The sequence below is a fragment of the Ips typographus genome, linkage group LG14, assembly GCF_016097725.1.
Source record: "Ips typographus isolate SLU linkage group LG14, UJ_Ityp_2.0, whole genome shotgun sequence".
NCBI classification, from domain to species: Eukaryota; Metazoa; Arthropoda; class Insecta; order Coleoptera; family Curculionidae; genus Ips; species Ips typographus.
In genome coordinates, this window is record NC_138435.1 from 2284940 (window position 1) to 2310553 (window position 25614).

Here is a 25614-nt window from a genome sequence, read left to right on the forward strand (position 1 = left end):
CATACCAACAAACACCCCAAGCTGCCAAGAATAGGGCTTAAAAGATTAGTAAACTTTGTGGCTGGTCAAAGAGGCCGGCCTGCTTACTTTACAATTTACTTAACCTAAAATCAACTTTACGTACCATTTTACGCTGAAATCGTGTTGACTAAACTACAAATTCACTAAAAATATTAGTGGATACCGGAAAATCACAACAAATGGAGACAACACGACCACCTTCACAAAACACCCTTGGGAGACTGAAAAAAATAAAAATGGCGTCGCGTCACTCGTGTTTGACAAAACAAGATGGACGGATGGCCCTTTTGTGGGTCATGTCAAATGTCAAAGCACTATCAATTGTCAAGAAATATGTTTCTGTCCTTTGCTAACCTTAAAAATACACGGATGCCACGTTGCCGAATGCGTAAAAAATTGATAATGGGAATGGAGTCGTCTCTACCAAAAGGCATTTACGAATATTCTACCGGTAAATACCTGTTTAACCTAGAGCCTACATTGCCGTTCTGAAATTTTACCCATATACTGAATATATGTACCCGGTTTATGATTTATGGATCGAGAAGTTCCGTCGGTAAATTAAGAAAAAAGTGACTTTTGACAGGTTTTCCCTTAAAATTTAGAATCATAACCTCAAAAATTAGTTTCTGGTTGACGGTTTGGCGGTTTGTTCCACAGTTTAGCAAGCTTATGAGAGTGACCTGTTAAATTAAAATGGATATTGGAATATGTTCTGTTTGCGAGATGGAGGGAGAGTATGCCGATATTATAAAACATTTCAACAATGAACATCTGGATGCCAGATCTCAAAGACATAGGATTACCAATCGCGTTCTAATAATGAACCAGATCCTTAAAAGTTACACCGATTGTGGTAAACTATGGAATTAGCAGGTATAATTTTCGTAAATGCCTTTAGTAAACACAAATTTGAAAAGAAAATGGAAAGGTTTAAAACACTTGTAGAGGCCTCTGGCAATTTAAAACAGTTCTGAAGAAGTTTAAGACAGTTGTAGAGGGCTCTGAAAGCTCTCAGTAGGACTTAGAGGCCTCTTTCAATTTTGGAAAGGTTTGAGACACGCCATTTTGGGGCTCACAAAAGTTTTGGAAAAAAAATTGGACAAAACCTACTAAACCTTAAGGCTGTTTTGGGCCAGAAAAATCAAAGGGCACTTTTTCATTAAAGGTCATTTTGGCTTGTGATTTTTTACAGGGAAATCCCATTTAGAAACCAATTATGAGCTTTAATGACATTTTTACTGAATAAACCAAACAAAAGTTGCAAAGCGGGTTTGATTTGGCAACACCGCAACCACTGATAAGCACGCCGCTTGCATTGAGCGCGCTCTGGTGGCCAAAAGGTAAAACTGAAAAAAATCGTCGATTGACTTGTCAGTTAATGATTTCTGCTGGTAGTTTAATGCGTTTGACAGTAGATGGCGCTAGAAGCTTTCAAAAAAATCAATTTTTGCGTTTTTTCTTTAATTTTTGGTGCTTTTAAGGCTCATTTTTGCTTGTCATCTTTTTGGGCTTTTATGGGAAATTCCCTATAAAAAACCTACAAATTTTAAGCCAATTTGAGCTTTAGTGACTATTCAATTTTTTTTCACTTAAATGACACTTTTTTGACGTTTTGGCCCTAAGAAACACTGAAAATTACAATTTTTTAGGTTAGGTTAGGTCAGGGGTAATCCATAGATTGGACCAATTTTTAGGTGCATTTTTGTACTAAATTGCAAATAACTCGCTTATTTGAAACATTCTGTATTTAGACACTAAATAACAAAAGATAGCTACCGAATGGGGCTATCACGTGACGTTGAGTGGGCTGGGCTAAGTTGCGCCGTTTGGCCGCTAGAGAGCGTCAAAGATGACTCTCGTTTTTTGCAGTTAATATCTCGGGTTTAGGTTAGAGATTTGAAATTTTTACTATAGACGCACTTGTTGAGCAGATTGTAGAGGCGTCGGGGACTTTTTAGAAGGTTCTCAGAAACAAACAAGCCTCTGGCAATTTAAATCAACTCTGCCTTAATTTACTTTACTTTTACATACTTTAATCAACTTTGCCTCCATTTTTCTCCCTGACTTTAATTGATTTTGTAGTATTTTTTTATGTCATTGGAAATAAAATTTAATGAGGATTCCAAAAATGTGCTTAAAACAGTAATTTTCTCACTCCAAGTGTGTTTTATAGGTGATTTTATCACTGACTGTCTTCTCAAACTGTGTTTCTGGCAGTTCAAATTTTGCCTCCTTTTTTCTCCCCGATTTTAATTGATTTTGTAATGCTTTTTTATGCCATTAGATAGGAAATTTAATGAGGATTCCAAAAATGTACTTAAAACAGTAATTTTTTCACTCCAAGTGGGTTTTTTTTGGTGATTTTCTCACTGACTGTCTTTTAAAACTGTGTTTCTGACAGTTCAAACTTTGATCACTTTTTTCTCCCTGACTGTATCGAATTTTCTAATGTTTTTTTCTGTTATCAGATAGGAAATTTAATGAGGATTCCAAAAATGTGCTTAAAATAATAATTTTTTCACTCCAAGTGTGTTTTATAGGCGATTTTGTCACTGACTGTCTTTTCAAACTGTGTTTCTGGCAGTTCAAACTTTGACACTGCTTTTCTCCCTGACTGTTCAAAATTTTGTAGTGTTTTCTGAGGTTATTGGATAGGAAATTTAATGAGGATTCCAAAAATGTGCTTAAAACAGTCATTTTCTCATTCCAAGTGGGATTTTTAGGTGATTTTATCACTGACTGTCTTTGAAAACTGTCTTTTTGACAGTTTAAATTTTGACATCACTTTTCTCCCTTACTGTAATTGATTTTGTAGTTTTTTTTATGTCGTTAGATAGGAAATTTAATGGGGATTCCAAAAATGTGCTTAAAACAGTCATTTTCCTGCTTCAAGAGGCTTTTATTGGCGATTTTGACCTTGACTGTTCTTTCAAACTGTGTTTCAGGCAGTTCAAACTTTGACTCCGCTTTTCTCCCTGACTGTATCGAATTTTGTAATGTTTTTTTCTGTTATCAGATAGGAAATTTAATGAGGATTCCAAATATGTGCTTAAAACAATCATTTTCTTACTTCAAGTAGGTTTTAGAGGCTATTTTGTCCCTGACTGTTTTTCAAAATGTGTTTTTGGGAGTTCAAATTTTGACCCCTTTTTTCTCCCTGATTTTAATTGATTTTGTAATGTTTTTTTATGTCATTAGATAGGAAATTTAATGAGGATGCCAAAAATGTGCTTAAAACAGTAATTTTTTTACTCCAAGTGTGTTTTATAGATGATTTTGTCACTGACTGTTCTGTCAAACTGTGTTTCTGGCAGTTCAAACTTTGACACCGCTTTTCTCCCTTACTGTTCCAAATGTTGTAGTGTTTTTTGAGGTTATTGGATAGAAAATTTAATGAGGATTCCAAATATGTGCTTAAAACAATCATTTTCTTACTTCAAGTAGGTTTTAGAGGCTATTTTGTCCCTGACTGTTTTTCAAAATGTGTTTTTGGGAGTTCAAATTTTGACCCCTTTTTTCTCCCTGATTTTAATTGATTTTGTAATGTTTTTTTATGTCATTAGATAGGAAATTTAATGAGGATGCCAAAAATGTGCTTAAAACAGTAATTTTTTTACTCCAAGTGTGTTTTATAGATGATTTTGTCACTGACTGTTCTGTCAAACTGTGTTTCTGGCAGTTCAAACTTTGACACCGCTTTTCTCCCTTACTGTTCCAAATGTTGTAGTGTTTTTTGAGGTTATTGGATAGAAAATTTAATGAGGATTCCAAAAATGTGCTTAAAACAGTCATTTTCTCACTCCAAGTGGGTTTTATGGGTGATTTTGTCACTGACTGTCTTTTCAAATTGTGTTTCTGGCAGTTCAAACTTTGACACCACTTTTCTCCCTGATTGTATCGAATTTTGTAATGTTTTTTTCTGTTATCAGATAGGAAATTTAATGAGGATTCCAAATATGTGCTTAAAACAGTAATTTTCCTACTTCAAGTAGGTTAATAAAGGTTAATAAAAATTACGCTCCTCTTAGAGGCCACCACGTCAACCTGATTTAAATCCCTTGGCTTTTCCTTAGTTCGGGCAATATGGAGGCTCTATTTAAACATTTTCAGTTCGCTTTAATCGGTCACAATACAAACAAAAATCGTGGGTGATATTGAACGTGCGTTGTCGCTATACTTTAGCGTGTTGCACGGTGCATTTGGTAGTTCCCATTCTAACCGCGACCTATTCGATTCGCTTTTGTCACGGAATAGCGTTGAATTGAAAACTATTTGGACTGTACACGGGAATCTGTGTAAATTGTGCGGTGAAATAATGAAACGACGTAATAATGGTGGATGAAATATTGGAAGAGGATAGAGATGTTAGTTGCGATAGCGAGGGATGCACTAATGTACAGGAGTTGCCTAGAAAACCGTTTATTCGGGTAAGTAAACATTTTTTGCACATTTTTAGAGCATGAAACGCGCTAGATTACTTATAACAGGTACCAGAGAAATTCAGAAACTGTGGCTCATTGCAATCTACGTAATTTAACAGTCTAAAAAGCTTTTCTTACGTAAGTTGGTATTAACTCTTCGTAAGATCAGCTAAAAGATCATGTTTAAATTATAAAAGTGAAAGTTGTTTAGATACTAAAATCAGAGTAAAACTACTGATTTGATTGGTCAAAATCAATCAATTTAGTATAAATAACGTTAAAGCATACAACCATAACGAGTTTTGCAATAATTGTTATGCGTCCACTTAGAATAATCACATACCATATTATAATGTCTATTTTCCTATTATATACAAGGTGTCCCAGTTTTCGTATGTACGTACATTATTTACTTAAGTGTTCTAATTTGTGTTGGACCACCCTGTATGCGTAGGTAGGTTTTGTCCTTTTTTTTAGCTCGCTTTATGTTAATCCGTTAACAAAGGCCACGCACACACGGTACCATATAGTTAAGGCCGGTACTCGGTTACAAGGTAAATAATCGTACAACCGTGAGGAATTTCAGAAAAAAGTACTCGGTACGGTTACACTAGAAAAGCGATAACGCTTTTAATCGCTTTATTACTCTTAAAGTGAGTCAGGATTATTAATCAGAAAGGAGCGGCAAACGAGCGTTTTTAATATCTAGTAAATGTCAGTTCAAACTTTGACACCGCTTTTCTCCCTGACTGTACCGAATTTTGTAGTGTCTTTTCATTTTGTCAGATGGGAAATTTAATGAGGATTCCAAAAATGTGCTTAAAACAGTCATTTTCCCACTCTAAGTGGGTTTTACAGGCGGTTTTGTCTCTGACTGTTCTGTCAAACTGTGTTTCTGGCAGTTGAAACTTTGGCCCCTTTTTTCTCCCTGACTTTAATCGATTTTGTAGTGTTTTTTTATGTCATTAGATAGGAAATTTAATGAGGATTCCAAAAATGTGCTTAAAACACTCATTTTCTAACTCCAAGTGGGTTTTATAGGCGATTTTGTCCCTGACTGTTCTGTCAAACTGTGTTTCTGGCAGTTGAAATTTTGCCCCCTTTTTTCTCCCTGACTTTAATGGATTTTGTAGTGTTTTTTTATGTCATTAGATAGGAAATTTAAGGGGGATTCCAAAAATGTGCTTAAAACAGTCATTTTCTCACTCTCAGTGGGTTTTACAGGCGATTTTGTCACTGACTGTCTTTTCAACCTGTGTTTCTGGCAGTTCAAACTTTGACACCGCTTTTCTCCGTGACTGTACCGAATTTTGTAGGGTATTTTCATGTTGTCAGATGGGAAATTTAATGAGGATTCCAAAAATGTGCTTAAAACAGTCATTTTCTCACTCTCAGTGGGTTTTACAGGCGATTTTGTCACTGACTGTCTTTTCAACCTGTGTTTCTGGCAGTTCAAACTTTGACACCGCTTTTCTCCGTGACTGTACCGAATTTTGTAGGGTATTTTCATGTTGTCAGATGGGAAATTTAATGAGGATTCCAAAAATGTGCTTAAAACAGTCATTTTCCCACTCTAAGTGGGTTTTACAGGCGGTTTTGTCTCTGACTGTTCTGTCAAACTGTGTTTCTGGCAGTTGAAACTTTGGCCCCTTTTTTCTCCCTGACTTTAATCGATTTTGTAGTGCTTTTTTATGTCATTAGATAGGAAATTTAATGAGGATTCCAAAAATGTGCTTAAAACACTCATTTTCTAACTCCAAGTGGGTTTTATAGGCGATTTTGTCCCTGACTGTTCTGTCAAACTGTGTTTCTGGCAGTTGAAACTTTGACACTACTTTTCTCCCTGACTGTACCGAATTTTGAAGGGTCTTTTCATGTTGTCAGATGGGAAATTTAATGAGGATTCCAAAAATGTGCTTAAAACAGTAATTTTCCCACTCCAAGTGGGTTTTACAGGCGATTTTGTCACTGACTGTCTTTTCAAACTGTATTTCTGGCAGTTCAAACTTTGACACTACTTTTCTCCCTGACTGTATCGAATATTGTAATGTTTTTTTATATTATCAAATAGAAAATTTAATGAGGATTCCAAAAATGTGCTTAAAACAGTCATTATCTGACTCGAAGTGGGTTTTATAGGTGATTTTGTCACTGACTGTCTTTTCAAACTGTGCTTCTGGCAGTTCGAACTTTGACACTACTTTTTTCCCTGACTGTACCGAATTTTGTAATGTTTTTTTATGTCATTAGATAGGAAATTCAATGAGGATTTCAAAAATGTGCTTAAAACAGTCATTTTATTACTCCAAGTGGGTTTTATAAGCGATTTTGTCACTGACTGTCTTTTCAAACTGTGTTTCTGGCAGTTCAAATTTTGACACCACTTTTCTCCCTGACTGTACTCAATTTTTTAGTGTTTTTTATGTCATTAGATAGGAAATTTAATAAGGATTCCAAAAATGTGCTTAAAACAGTCATTTTCTCACTCCAAGTGGGTTTTACAGGCGATTTTGTCCCTGACTGTTCTGTCAAACTGTGCTTCTGGCGGTTCAAACTGTGACACTACTTTTCTCCCTGACTGTACCGAATTTTGTAGTGTCTTTACATGTTGTCAGATGGGAAATTTAATGAGGATTCCAAAAATGTGCTTAAAACAGTAATTTTCCCACTCCAAATGGGTTTTACAGGCGATTTTGTCATTGACTGTCTTTTCAAACTGTGTTTATGGCAGTTCAAACTTTAACGCCACTTTTCTCCCTGACTGTACTCAATTTTTTTGTGTTTTTTATGTCATTAGATAGGAAATTTAATGAGGATTCCAGAAATGTGCTTAAAACAGTCATTTGCTCACTCCAAGTGGGTTTTACAGCCGATTTTGTCCCTGAGTGTTCTGTCAAACTGTGTTTCTGGCAGTTGAAACTTTGACACTACTTTTATCCCTGACTGTACCGAATTTTAAAGTGTTTTTTTATGTTGTCAGATAGGAAATTTAATGAGGATTTCAAAAATGTGCTTAAAACAGTCATTTTCTTACTCCAAGTGGGTTTTATAAGCGATTTCGTCACTGACTGTCTTTTCAAACTGTGTTTCTAGCAGTTTAAATTTTGACACCACTTTTCTCCTTGACTGTACTCAATTTTTTAGTGTTTTTTATGTCATTAGATAGGAAATTTAATGAGGATTCCAAAAATGTGCTTAAAAATTTGGATGGGTCTCTCCAAATGGGTTTTACAAGCGTTTTTCTCCCTGACTATCAACAGTATTCAATTTTCAAATTACATTTGTAAATTTGTTGCACCAAAGCAGTTTTTCCTAAATAACTCGAAAACGGTGAAAGTTACAAAAAAGTTGCAAGAGACCAAAAACGTTCCTAATCAACTCCTTAACCCCACACCGTAAGTTTGAAGGACAGTTTTTGCTTCCAGTATACAGGGTGTGCATGAAAAGTATGATGATTGACTGTTTTTAGTCACCCTGTATGCAATTTTTCAGATAGAATCTTTTACTCTACACCACTGAAAAGAGGAGCTCAAAACGGTTAATTTGAGTGGTTCCACCTCCCTGAACTCCCAAAAATAACTGAGTTACAGGGTGTTCAAATTTCCAACCACAACTATTTTGAAAATTTGTTGCATCAAACCAGTTTTTGCTAAATAACTCTGAAACTGTGAAATTTACGAAAAAATTTTAAGAGAGGAAAAATGTTCGTAAAGAACTGCTAAACTTATCCCTGACAGTTGCTACTATACAGGGGGTGCATAAAAAGTGTAGTGATTCAGAATTATCAAATTAATGACATCTTTTAAGCAAATTTCGATTGTTCCTATAAATTTCCCAGTAAAATAACTGTTAATTTTACATGTTACATCGTTATTTAAAATTGTTACCCAGTTTTAAGAAGAAAAAGGCGAAATCAGAAAGTATAAAGTGAACGTATTTTGCATCTGTTCGTTTTGTATGCAGGTGATCAATTCGAATATCCTGACATACAAAATGCAACAGCATGAGCAATTATTGATCCGATCATTATTACGGCAGTTTTCGTCCATTTCTAGGACAAGGCACTTTCGTTATCCTGAAAAAGAGAGTTGGTCATTTTCTCTCGTACTTTTTCAATAACAAGACGGAATTCTAAATAAACTGAGCCACAAAACGAACGAAACTGGTTTAAAACGTGGTAAAAACAAACAATGCTGCAATGGCATAATACACTGGAACTGTGACAACAATTTGATTATTATTGGATAATCGATGATGGAACGATTGTTTATAGCAAATTATTGCATGATGAATCCCATTTTACGATTCAACGAAAACAATACGAGTCATATAAAAGTATTCGGTGTCATATTAGTAATCATAAATATGCCACAAAGCAGGAAGGAATAATTATTGATATTCTTGCTGCACTTTCATTATACAAGTTAGCAAACAGTATTAACATTTTCAAATTACCATAACCATGTCAAGTTAATAACTGAACTACCATGAAGTTGAAACATTAAAATGGGTGAGAGGGGGTGTGGAGGGGGATGGTTCATTAACAGGCAATCACAGAAAAAAACCCATTGTTTTGTTAAGTCAAGGCCAAGAACTGATTTGGTTTGTGTGGGTGGAAAATAGTGATGTAAATTTACCGGTCAGGTAAAGTAAAATTGAATTGAAATTTGCTTGAAAAATATCATTTTTCTGTCATGGCACTTTTCGTGCACCCCCTGTATAGTAGCGACACTGATGGACTGGAAAACTTTCAGGGATTAATTTAGCAGTTCTTTACGAACATTTTTCCTCTCTTACAAATTTTTCGTAAATTTCACCGTTTCAGAGTTATTTAGCAAAAACCGGTTTAATGCAACACATTTTCAAATTAGTTGAAGTGGTGATTTGAAATTTGAACACCCTGTAACTCGGTTGTTTTTGGGAGTTCAGGGAGGTTGAACCACTCAAACTAACCGTCTTGAGCTCCTCTTTTCCGTGGTGTAAAGCAAAAAATTCTATCTTAAAAATTGCATACAGGGTGACCAAAAACAGTCAATCACCATACTTTTCATGCACACCCTGTACTGCAAGCAAAAATGGTCCTGCAAACTTAGGGTGTTGGGTTAAGGAATTGATTAGAAACATTTTTGGTCTCTCGCAATTTTTTTGTAACTTTCACCGTTTTCGAGTTATTTAGCACCAACTGCTTTGGTGCAACAAATTTACAAATAATGTAATTTGAAAATTGAATACTGTTAAGGACAGTCAGGGACAAAATCGCTTGTAAAACCCATTTGGAGTGACCCATCCATATTTTTAAGCACATTTTTGGAATCCTCATTAAATTTCCTTTCTAATGACATAAAAAACATTAAAAAATTGAGTACAGTCAGGGAGAAAAGTGGCGTCAAAGTTTGAACTGCCAGAAACACAGTTTGAAAAGACAGTCAGTGACAAAATCGCCTGTAAAACCCACTTAGAGTGACAAAATAACTGTTTTAAGCACATTTTTGGAATCCTCATTAAATTTCCTATCCAATAACCCGAAAAAACATTACAAAATTTGGTACAGTCGGGGAGAAAAGTGGTGTCAAAGTTTGAACTGCCAGAAACACAGTTTGTAAAGACAGTCAGTGACAAAATTAGCTTTAAAACCCACTTGAAGTGAGAAAATTACTGTTTTAAGGACATTTTTGAAATCTTCATTAAATTTCCTATTTAATGACATTAAAAAACACTAAAAAATTGAGTACACTCATGGAGGAAAGTGGTGTCAAAGTTTGAACTGCCAGAAACACAGTTTGAAAAGACAGTCAGTGACAAAATCATTTAAAAAACCCACTTGGAGTGAGAAAATGACTGTTTTAAGCACATTTCTGGAATCCTCATTAAATTTCCTATCTAATGACATAAAAAACACTAAAAAATTGAGTACAGTCAGGGAGAAAAGTTGTGTCAAAGTTTGAAGTGCCAGAAACACAGTTTGAAAAGACAGTCAATGACAAAATCGCCTGTAAAACCCACTTAGAGTGACAAAATGACTGTTTTAAGCACATTTCTGGAATCCTCATTAAATTTCCTATTTAATGACATAAAAAACATTACAAAATTCGGTACAGTCGGGGAGAAAAGCGATGGAAAAATTTGAACTGCCAGAAACACAGTTTGAAAATACAGTCAGTGACAAAATCGCCTGTAAAACCCACTTAGAGTGACAAAATAACTGTTTTAAGCACATTTTTGAAATCCTAATTAAATTTCCTATCTAATGACATAAAAAACACTAAAAAATTTAGTACAGTCAGGGAGAAAAGTTGTGTCAAAGTTTGAACTGCCAGAAACATAGTTTGAAAAGACAGTCAGTGACAAAATCACCTAAAAAACCCACTTGGAGTGAGAAAATGACTGTTTTAGGCACATTTCTGGAATCCTTATTAAATTTCCTATCTAATGACATAAAAAACAATGAAAAATTAAGTACAGTCAGGGAGAAAAGTGGTGTCAAAGTTTGAACTGCCAGAAACACAGTTTGAAAAGACAGTCAGTGACAAAATCGCCTGTAAAACCCACTTGGAGTGAGAAAATGACTGTTTTAAGCACATTTCTGGAATCCTCATTAAATTTCCTATCTAATGACATAAAAAACACTAAAAAATTGAGTACAGTCAGGGAGAAAAGTTGTGTCAAAGTTTGAACTGCCAGAAACACAGTTTGAAAAGACAGTCAGTGACAAAATCGCCTGTAAAACCCACTTGGAGTGAGACAAAGACTGTTTTAAGCACATTTCTGGAATCCTTATTAAATTTCCTATCTAATGACATAAAAAACAATGAAAAATTAAGTACAGTCAGGGAGAAAAGTGGTGTCAAAGTTTGAACTGCCAGAAACACAGTTTGAAAAGACAGTCAGTGACAAAATCGCCTGTAAAACCCACTTGGAGTGAGACAAAGACTGTTTTAAGCACATTTCTGGAATCCTTATTAAATTTCCTATCTAATGACATAAAAAACAATGAAAAATTAAGTACAGTCAGGGAGAAAAGTGGTGTCAAAGTTTGAACTGCCAGAAACACAGTTTGAAAAGACAGTCAGTGACAAAATCGCCTGTAAAACCCACTTGGAGTGAGACAAAGACTGTTTTAAGCACATTTCTGGAATCCTTATTAAATTTCCTATCTAATGACATAAAAAACAATGAAAAATTAAGTACAGTCAGGGAGAAAAGTGGTGTCAAAGTTTGAACTGCCAGAAACACAGTTTGAAAAGACAGTCAGTGACAAAATCGCCTGTAAAACCCACTTGGAGTGAGACAAAGACTGTTTTAAGCACATTTCTGGAATCCTTATTAAATTTCCTATCTAATGACATAAAAAACACTAAAAAATTAAGTACAGTCAGGGAAAAAAGTGGTGTCAAAGTTTGAAATGCCAGAAACACAGTTTGAAAAAACAGTCAGTGACAAAATCGCCTGTAAAACCCACTTGGAGTGAGAAATGACTGTTTTAAGCACATTTTTGGAATCCTCATTAAATTTCCTATCTAATGACATAAAAAACACTAAAAAATTAAGTACAGTCAGGGAAAAAAGTGGTGTCAAAGTTTGAACTGCCAGAAACACAGTTTGAAAAAACAGTCAGTGACAAAATCGCCTGTAAAACCCACTTGGAGTGAGAAATGACTGTTTTAAGCACATTTTTGGAATCCTCATTAAATTTCCTATCTAATGACATAAAAAACAATGAAAAATTAAGTACAGTCAGGGAAAAAAGTGGTGTCAAAGTTTGAACTGCCAGAAACACAGTTTGAAAAGACAGTCAGTGACAAAATCGCCTGTAAAACCCACTTGGAGTGAGACAAAGACTGTTTTAAGCACATTTCTGGAATCCTTATTAAATTTCCTATCTAATGACATAAAAAACAATGAAAAATTAAGTACAGTCAGGGAGAAAAGTGGTGTCAAAGTTTGAAATGCCAGAAACACAGTTTGAAAAGACAGTCAGTGACAAAATCGCCTGTAAAACCCACTTGGAGTGAGACAAAGACTGTTTTAAGCACATTTCTGGAATCCTCATTAAATTTCCTATCTAATGACATAAAAAACACTAAAAAATTGAGTACAGTCAGGGAGAAAAGTTGTGTCAAAGTTTGAACTGCCAGAAACACAGTTTGAAAAGACAGTCAGTGACAAAATCGCCTGTAAAACCCACTTGGAGTGAGACAAAGACTGTTTTAAGCACATTTCTGGAATCCTTATTAAATTTCCTATCTAATGACATAAAAAACAATGAAAAATTAAGTACAGTCAGGGAGAAAAGTGGTGTCAAAGTTTGAACTGCCAGAAACACAGTTTGAAAAGACAGTCAGTGACAAAATCGCCTGTAAAACCCACTTGGAGTGAGACAAAGACTGTTTTAAGCACATTTCTGGAATCCTTATTAAATTTCCTATCTAATGACATAAAAAACAATGAAAAATTAAGTACAGTCAGGGAGAAAAGTGGTGTCAAAGTTTGAACTGCCAGAAACACAGTTTGAAAAGACAGTCAGTGACAAAATCGCCTGTAAAACCCACTTGGAGTGAGACAAAGACTGTTTTAAGCACATTTCTGGAATCCTTATTAAATTTCCTATCTAATGACATAAAAAACAATGAAAAATTAAGTACAGTCAGGGAGAAAAGTGGTGTCAAAGTTTGAACTGCCAGAAACACAGTTTGAAAAGACAGTCAGTGACAAAATCGCCTGTAAAACCCACTTGGAGTGAGACAAAGACTGTTTTAAGCACATTTCTGGAATCCTTATTAAATTTCCTATCTAATGACATAAAAAACACTAAAAAATTAAGTACAGTCAGGGAAAAAAGTGGTGTCAAAGTTTGAAATGCCAGAAACACAGTTTGAAAAAACAGTCAGTGACAAAATCGCCTGTAAAACCCACTTGGAGTGAGAAATGACTGTTTTAAGCACATTTTTGGAATCCTCATTAAATTTCCTATCTAATGACATAAAAAACACTAAAAAATTAAGTACAGTCAGGGAAAAAAGTGGTGTCAAAGTTTGAACTGCCAGAAACACAGTTTGAAAAAACAGTCAGTGACAAAATCGCCTGTAAAACCCACTTGGAGTGAGAAATGACTGTTTTAAGCACATTTTTGGAATCCTCATTAAATTTCCTATCTAATGACATAAAAAACAATGAAAAATTAAGTACAGTCAGGGAAAAAAGTGGTGTCAAAGTTTGAACTGCCAGAAACACAGTTTGAAAAGACAGTCAGTGACAAAATCGCCTGTAAAACCCACTTGGAGTGAGACAAAGACTGTTTTAAGCACATTTCTGGAATCCTTATTAAATTTCCTATCTAATGACATAAAAAACACTAAAAAATTAAGTACAGTCAGGGAAAAAAGTGGTGTCAAAGTTTGAAATGCCAGAAACACAGTTTGAAAAAACAGTCAGTGACAAAATCGCCTGTAAAACCCACTTGGAGTGAGAAATGACTGTTTTAAGCACATTTTTGGAATCCTCATTAAATTTCCTATCTAATGACATAAAAAACACTAAAAAATTAAGTACAGTCAGGGAAAAAAGTGGTGTCAAAGTTTGAACTGCCAGAAACACAGTTTGAAAAAACAGTCAGTGACAAAATCGCCTGTAAAACCCACTTGGAGTGAGAAATGACTGTTTTAAGCACATTTTTGGAATCCTCATTAAATTTCCTATCTAATGACATAAAAAACACTAAAAAATTAAGTACAGTCAGGGAAAAAAGTGGTGTCAAAGTTTGAACTGCCAGAAACACAGTTTGAAAAGACAGTCAGTGACAAAATCGCCTGTAAAACCCACTTGGAGTGAGACAAAGACTGTTTTAAGCACATTTCTGGAATCCTTATTAAATTTCCTATCTAATGACATAAAAAACAATGAAAAATTAAGTACAGTCAGGGAGAAAAGTGGTGTCAAAGTTTGAACTGCCAGAAACACAGTTTGAAAAGACAGTCAGTGACAAAATCGCCTGTAAAACCCACTTGGAGTGAGACAAAGACTGTTTTAAGCACATTTCTGGAATCCTTATTAAATTTCCTATCTAATGACATAAAAAACACTAAAAAATTAAGTACAGTCAGGGAAAAAAGTGGTGTCAAAGTTTGAAATGCCAGAAACACAGTTTGAAAAAACAGTCAGTGACAAAATCGCCTGTAAAACCCACTTGGAGTGAGAAATGACTGTTTTAAGCACATTTCTGGAATCCTTATTAAATTTCCTATCTAATGACATAAAAAACACTAAAAAATTAAGTACAGTCAGGGAAAAAAGTGGTGTCAAAGTTTGAACTGCCAGAAACACAGTTTGAAAAAACAGTCAGTGACAAAATCACCTAAAAAACCCACTTGGAGTGAGAAAATGACTGTTTTAGGCACATTTCTGGAATCCTCATTAAATTTCCTATCTAATGACAGAAAAAAACACTAAAAAATTGAGTACAGTCAGGGATAAAAGTGGTGTCAAAGTTTGAACTGCCAGATACACAGCTTGAAAAGACAGTCAGTGACAAAATCACCTAAAAAATCCACTTGGAGTGAGAAAATGATTGTTTTAAGCACATTTCTGGAATCCTTATTAAATTTCCTATCTAATGACATAAAAAACAATGAAAAATTAAGTACAGTCAGGGAGAAAAGTGGTGTCAAAGTTTGAACTGCCAGAAACACAGTTTGAAAAGACAGTCAGTGACAAAATCATTTAAAAAACCCACTTGGAGTGAGAAAATGACTGTTTTAAGCACATTTCTGGAATCCTCATTAAATTTCCTATCTAATGACATAAAAAACACTAAAAAATTGAGTACAGTCAGGGAGAAAAGTTGTGTCAAAGTTTGAAGTGCCAGAAACACAGTTTGAAAAGACAGTCAATGACAAATCGCCTGTAAAACCCACTTAGAGTGACAAAATGACTGTTTTAAGCACATTTCTGGAATCCTCATTAAATTTCCTATTTAATGACATAAAAAACATTACAAAATTCGGTACAGTCGGGGAGAAAAGCGATGGCAAAATTTGAACTGCCAGAAACACAGTTTGAAAATACAATCAGTGACAAAATCGCCTGTAAAACCCACTTAGAGTGACAAAATGACTGTTTTAAGCACATTTTTGAAATCCTAATTAAATTTCCTATCTAATGACATAAAAAACACTAAAAAATTGAGTACAGTCAGGGAGAAAAGTTGTGTCAAAGTTTGAACTGCCAGAAACATAGTTTGAAAAGACAGTCAGTGACAAAATCACCTAAAAAACCCACTTGGAGTGAGAAAATGACTGTTTTAGGCACATTTCTGGAATCCTCATTAAATTTCCTATCTAATGACAGAAAAAAACACTAAAAAATTGAGTACAGTCAGGGAGAAAAGTGGTGTCAAAGTTTGAACTGCCAGATACACAGCTTGAAAAGACAGTCAGTGACAAAATCACCTAAAAAACCCACTTGGAGTGAGAAAATTACTGTTTTAAGCACATTTTTGAAATCCTTATTAAATTTCCTATCTAATGACATAAAAAACACTAAAAAACTGAGTACAGTCAAGGAAAAAAGTGGTGTCAAAGTTTGAACTTCCAGAAACACAGTTTGAAAAAACAGTCAGTGACAAAATCGCCTGTAAAACCCACTTGGAGTGAGAAAATGACTGTTTTAAGCAAATTTCTGGAATCCTCATTAAATTTCCTATCTAATGACATAAAAAACACTAAAAAATTGAGTACAGTCAGGGAAAAAAGTGGTGTCAAAGTTTGAACTGCCAGAAACACAGTTTGAAAAGACAGTCAGTGACAAAATCACCTATAAAACCCACTTAGAGTGACAAAATGACTGTTTTAAGCACATTTTTGAAATCCTCATTAAATTTCCCATCTGACAACATAAAAAAACACTTCAAAATTCGGTACAGTCAGGGAGAAAAGTAGTGTCAAAGTTTGAAATGCCAGAAACACAGTTTGAAAAAACAGTCAGTGATAAAATCACCTAAAAAATCCACTTGGAGTGAGAAAATGACTGTTTTAAGCACATTTCTGGAATCCTCATTAAATTTCCTATCTAATGACATTAAAAACACTAAAAAATTGAGTACAGTCAGGGAGAAAAGTAGTGTCAAAGTTTGAAATGCCAGAAACACAGTTTGAAAAAACAGTCAGTGACAAAATCGCCTGTAAAACCCACTTGGAGTGAGAAAATGACTGTTTTAAGCACATTTCTGGAATCCTCATTAAATTTCCTATCTAATGACATAAAAAACACTAAAAAATTGAGTACAGTCAGGGAGAAAAGTGGTGTCAAAGTTTGAAATGCCAGAAACACACAGTTTTAGTAATTTACTGGTCAAATTTTCCTGGTAAAGTAAAATATTTACTTTACTGGTAATTTACCCATCACTACTAAATACTATGCACTATAGTCTGTCAAAACCAGTCTTGGGAGAACCCATTGATGCCAAGGCTAAATAAGAACCAATTTGGTTTGGTGCTAACTGTGTTTGGACCATTTTGCATTTCTACAATGGTTCTTCAAATTAATTCAAAACCAAATTAATTTAAACACTACGACCTATAATCTATTAAAAGAAGCCTTGTAACAATGTATGAGTATTCAATTTCCTTAAGGATTAGGAAGCCTTGCAGTAGAATTGCAAATTACCAGAACAAGGTTTTGTTCCCTTTCTGGTAAATGCACAAACTCGTTGAAATCGAGGGAGCAAGAAAATGATTAGTATTCAAAGAAAAGAAGAAAACGAAACCGAATAGGCCTCACGTAGTCCAATGAGGCGTGCCCCTCATATTTTGTCAGTTTTTTTTGTCACTCTCTTTCAAACCATTTTTGGTATGCGTCTCGTTTGTCTGTAATAGGTGCGTGCCCACCAATGAGTACTTTTACTATAAAGTTGTAACATCCAGTGCGTGTTATGCATGTAAATTTCCATTTTACAGGTGTGCACCAATTTGGTTCATAGAGGGAGTTATCTATGCCTGTTATCTAGCTTGACCAGTTAAATTTGAATAGAATAATCGTATTACATCACACCCAGTCGACAAAAAGGGACAATGGATCATTGTTCTCTGTGTTTTTAAGGCAAGGAACCATTGTCGTAAATTATTCGTTTAAGAGTACCTGCACCCAGTGTAATAAAACTGGATAATGCCAGAGATAAGATGGGATTAATAGTAATTACTTTAACCAACCTAAATGATAAGACTTTTCACAAAAATCGTATTTTTCTTCACGTTTCCAAGATACGACACGAGATAGGCTTCCTGTCATGTTTAGCCTTGTAACTCCTTAAGGAGGCCCTTAAGGGCAACAACCCATTAATACAATCTTGTAGAAGATACAATTTACTACAACTTTCCTTCTTTAATTTTTTTTGTAGCTCCTCAAATAACGAAACTCAGGGCTCAGTCGAAATAGAGTTTGTTTGATCAGCTGAGGAGACAAACTATGAGTTAGTTAATTAGTCTTTTGCGCTTGCGCGCCAGTGACAGCTGCCAAATTACTGTCACTTGACAGTATCCATCAGGTTGACAGCTGTCAAAAATGTGCTTAAAACAGTCATTTTCTCACTCCAAGTGGGTTTTAAAGCTGATTTTGTCACTGACTGTCTTTTCAAATTGTGTTTCTGGAAGTTCAAGCTTTGACACCACTTTTCTCCCTGACTGTACTCAATTTTTTAGTGTTTTTCATGTCATTAGATAGCAAATTTAATGAGGATTTCAAAAATGTGCTTAAAACAGTCATTTTCTCACTCCAAGTGGGTTTTTTAGGTGATTTTATCACTGACTGTCTTTTCAAACTGTGTTTCTGGCAGTTCAAATTTTGCAATCGCTTTTCTCCCCGACTGTACCAAATTTTGTAATGTTTTTTCAGGTTATTAGATAGGAAATTTAATGAGGATTCCAGAAATGTGCTTAAAACAGTAATTTTGTCACTCCAAGTGGGTTTTATGGCTGATTTTGTCACTGACTGTCTTTTCAAACTGTGTTTGACAGTTCAAACTTTGACACCACCTTTCTCCCTGACTGTACTCAATTTTTTAGTGTTTTTTATGTCATTAGATAGGAAATTTAATGAGGATTCCAGAAATGTGCTTAAAACAGTAATTTTCTCACTTCAAGTGGTTTTTAAAGCTGATTTTGTCATTGATTGCCTTTTCAAATTGTATTTCTGGAAGTTCTAACTTTGACACCACTTTTCTCCCTGACTGTACTCAATTTTTTAGTGTTTTTTTATGTCATTAGATAGTAAATTTAATGAGGATTCCAGAAATGTGCTTAAAACAGTCATTTTCTCACTCCAAGTGGGTTTTTTAGGTGATTTTATCACTGACTGTATTTTCAAACTGTGTTTCTGGCAGTTCAAATTTTGCAATCGCTTTTCTCCCCGACTGTACCAAATTTTGTAATGTTTTTTCGGGTTATTGGATAGGAAATTTAATGAGAATTCCAAAAATGTGCTTAAAACAGTCATTTTCTCACTCCAAGTGGGTTTTTTAGGTGATTTTATCACTGACTGTATTTTCAAACTGTGTTTCTGGCAGTTCAAATTTTGCAATCGCTTTTCTCCCCGACTGTACCAAATTTTGTAATGTTTTTTCGGGTTATTGGATAGGAAATTTAATGAGAATTCCAAAAATGTGCTTAAAACAGCCATTTTCTCACTCCAAGTGGGTTTTATGGGTGATTTTGTCACTGACTGTCTTTTCAAACTGTGTTTGACAGTTCAAACTTTGACACCACCTTTCTCCCTGACTGTACTCAATTTTTTAGTGTTTTTTATGTCATTAGATAGGAAATTTAGTGAGGATTCCAGAAATGTGCTTAAAACAGTAATTTTCTCACTTCAAGTGGTTTTTAAAGCTGATTTTGTCATTGATTGTCTTTTCAAATTGTATTTCTGGAAGTTCTAACTTTGACACCACTTTTCTCCCTGACTGTACTCAATTTTTTAGTGTTTTTTTATGTCATTAGATAGTAAATTTAATGAGGATTCCAGAAATGTGCTTAAAACAGTCATTTTCTCACTCCAAGTGGGATTTTAGGTGATTTTATCACTGACTGTCTTTTCAAACTGTGTTTCTGGCAGTTCAAACTTTGACACCACTTTTCTCCCTGACTGTACTCAATTTTTTAGTGTTTTTTATGTCATTAGATAGGAAATTTAATGAGGATTCCAAAAATGGGCTTAAAACAGTCATTTTCTCACTCCAAGTTGGTTTTTTAGGTGATTTTATCACTGACGGTCTTTTCAAACTGTGTTTTTGGCAGTTCAAATTTTGTTTGATCAGCTGAGGAGACAAGCTGAGTTAGTTAAACGAGGATTGGGTTTCAAAATTGTCTTTTGCGCTTGCGCGCCTGTGACAGCTGCCAAATTACTGTCACTTGACAGTATCCATCAGGTTGGCAGCTGTCAAAAATGTTATGTCAATGGGTACGGTAGTTTCAGAGATCTTGAACGTTTTAATCGGCTTTCGAAAGTAAACTAGCCCTTTTGAGATGTTCCAGTTAAACTTTGATTGGTTGTGACGTATTTGACAGTTGTCACGTGACCCTAGAACATTCTTTACGCAGACCGTCACGTGTCTAGTATCAGTTTTACAGTAACAAAGCCGTAAAACTAGTATTTTAGCTGTAAAACAGCACAAACCTGCCTTTATCTTGTTTCTATGAGTCTCTCAAATCAATTTTTGGCTGTTTTGACATATTTGACAGATGTCATAAGCTAATAGGACGCTATCTACTAGGGTGTCATGTGACAACAGTCAAAATAGTTGTTAGAAAACTGGAAAATTCACTTTTGACTCTAGCACTACACTGAAAGTGACTAGTTTGCTACTTTGAGCTTTACCAGGCAAATTTTGACAGTTGTGACGTATTTGACAGCTGTCACGTGACCCTTGGACATTACTTACGCAGACTGTCGCGTGACTATTGTCAAATTGACAGTAAGAAAGCAGTAAAATTAGCATTTTAGGTGTAAAACAGCATAAACTTGCCCCTATATTTTGTCTCTGTAACTTGATGAGCCTGGTTTGCTTCCCAGGCAAATTTTGACAGTTGTTACGTATTTGACAGTTGTCACGTGACCTTAAATTACCATTTACGCATATTGTCACGTGACTAGTGTCAATTTAACAGTAACAAAGTCGTAAAACTTGTATTTAACTGTAAAACAGCACAAACCTGCCTTTACCTTGTACTCTATGAATCTGCCAAATCAATTTTTGACTGTTTTGACGCATTTGACGTATGTCTTAAGATAATAGGACACTATCTATTAAGGTGTCGCGTGACAACTGTCAAAATAATCATTACAAAACTGGAAAAATCACTTTTGGCTCTAGAGCTGCATAGAAAGTGACTAGTTTGCTCATTTGAGCTTTACCAGGCAAATTGTGACAGTTGTGACGTATTTGACAGTTGTCACGTGACCTTAAACTACCATTTACGCAGACTGTCACGTGACTAGTGTCAAACTAACAGTATGAAAGCTGTAAAATTAATATTTTGGGTGTAAAACAGCACAAATTTGCCTAGATTTTGTCTTTGTAACATCATGAGCCTGCTAAAGCATTTTCTGACTATTTTGACGTATTTGACAGTTGTCATAAGACAATATAGGACGCTATCTACTAAGGTGTCACGTGACAACTGTCAAAATAATCATGACAAAACTGGAAAAGTTACTTTTGGCTCTAGGGCTGCATAGAAAGTGACTAGTTTGCTCCTTCGAGCTTTACCAGGCAAATTGTGACGGTTGTGACGTATTTGACAGTTGTCACGTGACCTTAAACTACCATTTACGCAGACTGTCACGTGACTAGTGTCAAACTAACAGTATGAAAGCTGTAAAATTAGTATTTTGAATGTAAAACAGCACGAAGTTTCCTATATTTTCTCTGTACGACTTCAAGAGCTTGCTAAAGCATTTTTTGACCGTTTTGACATATTTGACAGATGTCATAAGACAATATAGGACGCTATCTACTAAGGTGTCACGTGACAACTGTCAAAATAATCATTACAAAACTGGAAAATTCACTTTTGGCACTAGGGCTGCATAGAAAGTGACTAGTTTGCTCATTTGAGCTTTACCAGGCAAATTTTGATAGTTGTGACGTATTTGACAGTTGTCACGTGACCCTAGAACATTCTTTACGCAGACTGTCACGTGACTAGTGTCAAATTGACAGTAAACAAGCTGTAAAATTAGTATTTTGGGTGTAAAACAGCATAGACTGTAACTTCATGAGCCCGCTTTGCTTCCCCGGCAAATTTTGACAGTTGTGACGTATTTGACAGTTGTCACGTGAACGCGACTGTAAAACTACTCGTACCACACTAGTAACGTAAGTAACTAGAAACGAACAAAACCAAATTGTACGTAAGAAAGGTGAGAAAAAAAAACCGATCGGAACCCCACCAATCCGACATCCGTTTCCCGTTCGTTTGGGTTCCTCGAAGCGAAACCTCCTGGGAACCCGCGGGCTATCGACACATACGCCCCAGAAGAAGCGGCGTCGGTCGATTTCTTCTTTCTTCTCAGTCGTCCAACCTCATTTCTTCGATCTGCGGAAGAGCGCAGTCGGTGCTCGGTACCAAACCGAAAGTACCGTTTCCTTTCGCCTTTCTATTCGCGTTCGGTATCGATTTTTTTTCACCGTTGAAGGGTCGATCCCTTATCGATATTAAACGTGCGATGTCGATGTTTTTAAGGGAAAAATGAACAAATTTTGTACGTTTGGTAAGCGCGACATAGTGCACTCGTCCACTATGATGATTTTACCGGATATTACCATACCTCAGGTGAGTACCTAAATTGACAAATTAATGGTTAGAATGGCTCATAATTAACATTTTTACGTAACTGTATTGTTATAATATCAGTAATTTACCCATAAATTGGGTAAATTGGACTTTCCCTTTTTTTGTGACTGGATATTTTTGCATAACTGCTTCGAATTCGTAAAAATCAGATTAGTTGTCGTTTTACGCTGATTATTCCGTGCAACTGTTGAATTTTAAGTTTTTTTTTTGGGTAAATAACGTAAAAACAGGACAAACGGTATCAAATATGGTAAACACGCATTTTATGGCCCTGTCTCTCTCTCTCTCTCACTCTCTCATATTTGGGTTAGTACTGCTTTTTAAGCCTTGATGGCATATTAATTAAATAACCGTAAGCATTAAGAAAATTGTCAATATATAGGCTGCTTGATTACCGTATCACAACGTCAATCTGTATGTCGAATACGTCACTCGACTCTGCTGATCAACAGACTGTACAGAGTGGTTGATTTACAGTAAAATTAGTAACGCTAACAGGCGCCATTTGCATTTTTCGCCATTTTGGATTAAGATAGCCCGGGCTTTATGGTACTCGTTTTCGACTAATTCGGGGACGGGGAATCCATCCCCGCTGTCAGATTTGACGTATCTGTCATCCAGTTCGAGGAACTTTGAAAAATTCAGGTTTGCGCAACAGCTACCGGAAAATAAGCGTCACCACTGAATTGCCCATCCTCGAATTAGTAGAAAACCAGCCCCAACTCGATTTTTTTGGAAAATTTCAAAATGGCGCTAACAGGCGCCATTTGCAATTTCCGCCATTTTGGTTTAAGATAGAAGGGTGAAGTTTGTACTCGTTTTCGACTAATTCGGGTACGGGGAATCCATCCCCGCTGTCAGATTTGACGTATCTGTCATCCAGTTCGAGGAACTTTGAAAAATTCAGGTTTGCGCAACGGCTACCGGAAAATAAACGTCACCACTGGATTGCCCATCCTTGATATAGTAGAAAACCAGCCCAAACTCGATTTTTTTGGAAAATTTCAAAATGGCGCTAATAGGCGCCATTTGCAATTTCCGCCATTTTGGATTAAGACAGCCTAGGGTTGATGGTACTCGTTTTCGACTAATTCGGGGACGGCGAATCCATCCCCGCTGTCAGATTTGACGTATCTGTCATCCAGTTCGAGAAACTTTAAAAACTGATTTGAAAATTTGTTGCACCAAATCAGTTTTTCCTAAATAACTCAAAAACAGTAAAAGTTACAAAAAAATTGCAAGAGACCTAAAATGTTCCCAATTAACTCCTGAACCTAACACCGTAAGTTTGCAGGATCTTTTTTGCTTCCAGAATACAGGGTGTGTATGAAAAGTATGGTGATTGACTATTTTTGGTCACTCTGTACGCAATTTTTCAGATAGAATTTTTTACTCTACACCACTGAAAAGGGTAGCTCAAAACGGTTAATTTGACTGGCGCAACCTCCCTGAGATCCCAAAAATAACTGAGTTACAGGGTGTTCAAATTTCAGACCACAATTTCAACTGATTTTTCCTAAATAACTCAAAAACAGTGAAAGTTACGAAAAATTTTTAAGACACCAAAAATGTTCCTAATCACCTCCTTAACCAACAAATACGTCAAAACAGTCAAGAAAACGCTTAGACTCATAGAAACAGCGTAAAGTTAGGTTCATGCTGTGGAACAGCTAAAATACTACTTTCACAGCTTTAGTATTGTTAAATTGACACTAATCAGGTGACATCAGTAAAAGATACGTCACAACTGTCAAAGTGTGCTTGAAAAATGTCGAATTTCACATGAAATATCTCAGAAACGAAACAAAAATGGCGAAATATACAGAGAAACGAAACGGACAGGAGTTATAATCCAATTTCATGCAATGTCTTGCTACGTGGAAAGCAATCATCTTAACCGTAACTGTTTGGCTGATTTACCGATATAATAATCTTTTGCGAGATGTTTTTCAAGGAAAAAAATGTTGTTCTAGTCACTTTGGTTATTTTTCCTCGTTCCCAAATGATTCTCGTAAACTTGGCAACGTCGGTATAAGAAGAACTGGATGCTGAAATTACGTTTGTTTATGGGGAGAAAAGAAAGCAACGCGGAAAATGAAAAGGTGAACGATCAGGATGTAATTTGACTAGTGACTAGTACGTTTTGATACACAAATCAGCCATCATCAGGTGTGGTTTCCTTTAATTATTATTCTGCCATATTTGGCAGAAGCTACAGTACCTTTCAGTTTACAGTGAATCTAGCAGTACTTTTTTGCACTAAATCAGATGTCTAGAAACCTGTATTTCTTCCTGTTTAGGAGTGTAACTGTGTTTTGCGGGAAAAGGAAATCCTGATTAAAAAAGTCGTTTGAACGTTAAAAATTCAGTGGTTATTCTAGTAGAACCACTCTCAGGGTGGTTCCTATATCGTAAATTAACAATGATAAACAGTTGCGTCTGGTACCTTTACATTCGAAAGTGTCCTAGACTGTCTTAATGGCTTTTAAGTATGTGTGTACATTGTTGGATCGTTGAACTTGAAATGCATTAGGTACCCAAAGTGGTACTTGAGAACAGGAAGAGAGGTCTCAGTTGCCAGGCCAGAATTGAAAACCCTGTATATCTCGGAAACTGTACTGTACAGTGTTTATGGGCAATTGAAACTTTGACACCGCTTTTCTCCCTGACTGTACCGAATTTTGTAGTGTTTTTTCAGGTTATTGGATAAGAAATTTAATGAGGATTCCAAAAATGTGCTTAAAACACTCATTTTCTCACTCCAAGTGTGCTTTACAGGCGATTTTGTCTCTGACTGTACTTTCAAACTGTTTTCTTGGTAGTTCAAACTTTGACACCGCTTTTTTCCCTGACTGTACTCAATTTTTTAGTGTTTTTTATGTCATTAGATAGGAAATTTAATGCGGATACCAAAAATGTTCTTAAAATAGTCATTTTCTCACTCCAAGAGTGTTTTATAGGTGATTTTGTCAGTGACTGTCTTTTCACACTGTGTTTCTGGCAATTCAAACTTTGACACCACTTTTCTCATTGACTCTTCTAAATTTTGTAGTGTTTTTTGAGGTTATTGGATAGGAAATTTAATGAGGATTCCAAAAATGTGCTTAAAATAGTAATTTTCTCACTCCAAGTAGGTTTTATAGGTGATTTTGTCTTTGACTGTCTTTTCCCACTGTGTTTCTGACAATTCAAATTTTGACACTACTTTTCTCCCTGACTGTACTCAATTTTTTAGTGTTTTTTTATGTCATTAGATAGGAAATTTAATGAGGATACCAAAAATGTTCTTAAAATAGTCATTTTCTCACTCCAAGTAGGTTTTATAGGTG

At 35.5% G+C, this 25614-nt stretch overlaps 2 protein-coding genes across 5 annotated transcripts in view; one reads left to right on the forward strand and one right to left on the reverse strand.

The window, feature by feature from the left end:
* LOC145737823 (uncharacterized) overlaps positions 1 to 25614 on the reverse strand; it is a 61098-nt gene that overhangs the window by 15427 nt on the left and 20057 nt on the right. The window contains exon 1 of one of the 3 annotated variants that reach the window (XM_081992664.1): positions 125 to 302. The exons of 1 other annotated variant lie outside the window; for it this stretch is intronic. In XM_081992664.1, the coding sequence (XP_081848790.1) occupies positions 125 to 127 (3 nt within the window). In that variant the 5' untranslated portion in view covers positions 128 to 302. Of the gene's footprint in view, positions 1 to 124; positions 303 to 25614 lie in introns of those variants that run through there. One more of the 3 variants, XM_081992662.1, reaches the window with a different exon arrangement.
* The window catches only part of LOC145737820 (rhophilin-1-like), a 46657-nt gene continuing 25197 nt past the window's right edge, over positions 4155 to 25614 (forward strand). The window contains exon 1 of one of the 2 annotated variants that reach the window (XM_081992654.1): positions 4155 to 4451. In XM_081992654.1, the coding sequence (XP_081848780.1) occupies positions 4356 to 4451 (96 nt within the window). In that variant the 5' untranslated portion in view covers positions 4155 to 4355. Of the gene's footprint in view, positions 4452 to 22009; positions 22265 to 25614 lie in introns of those variants that run through there. The other variant, XM_081992655.1, reaches the window with a different exon arrangement.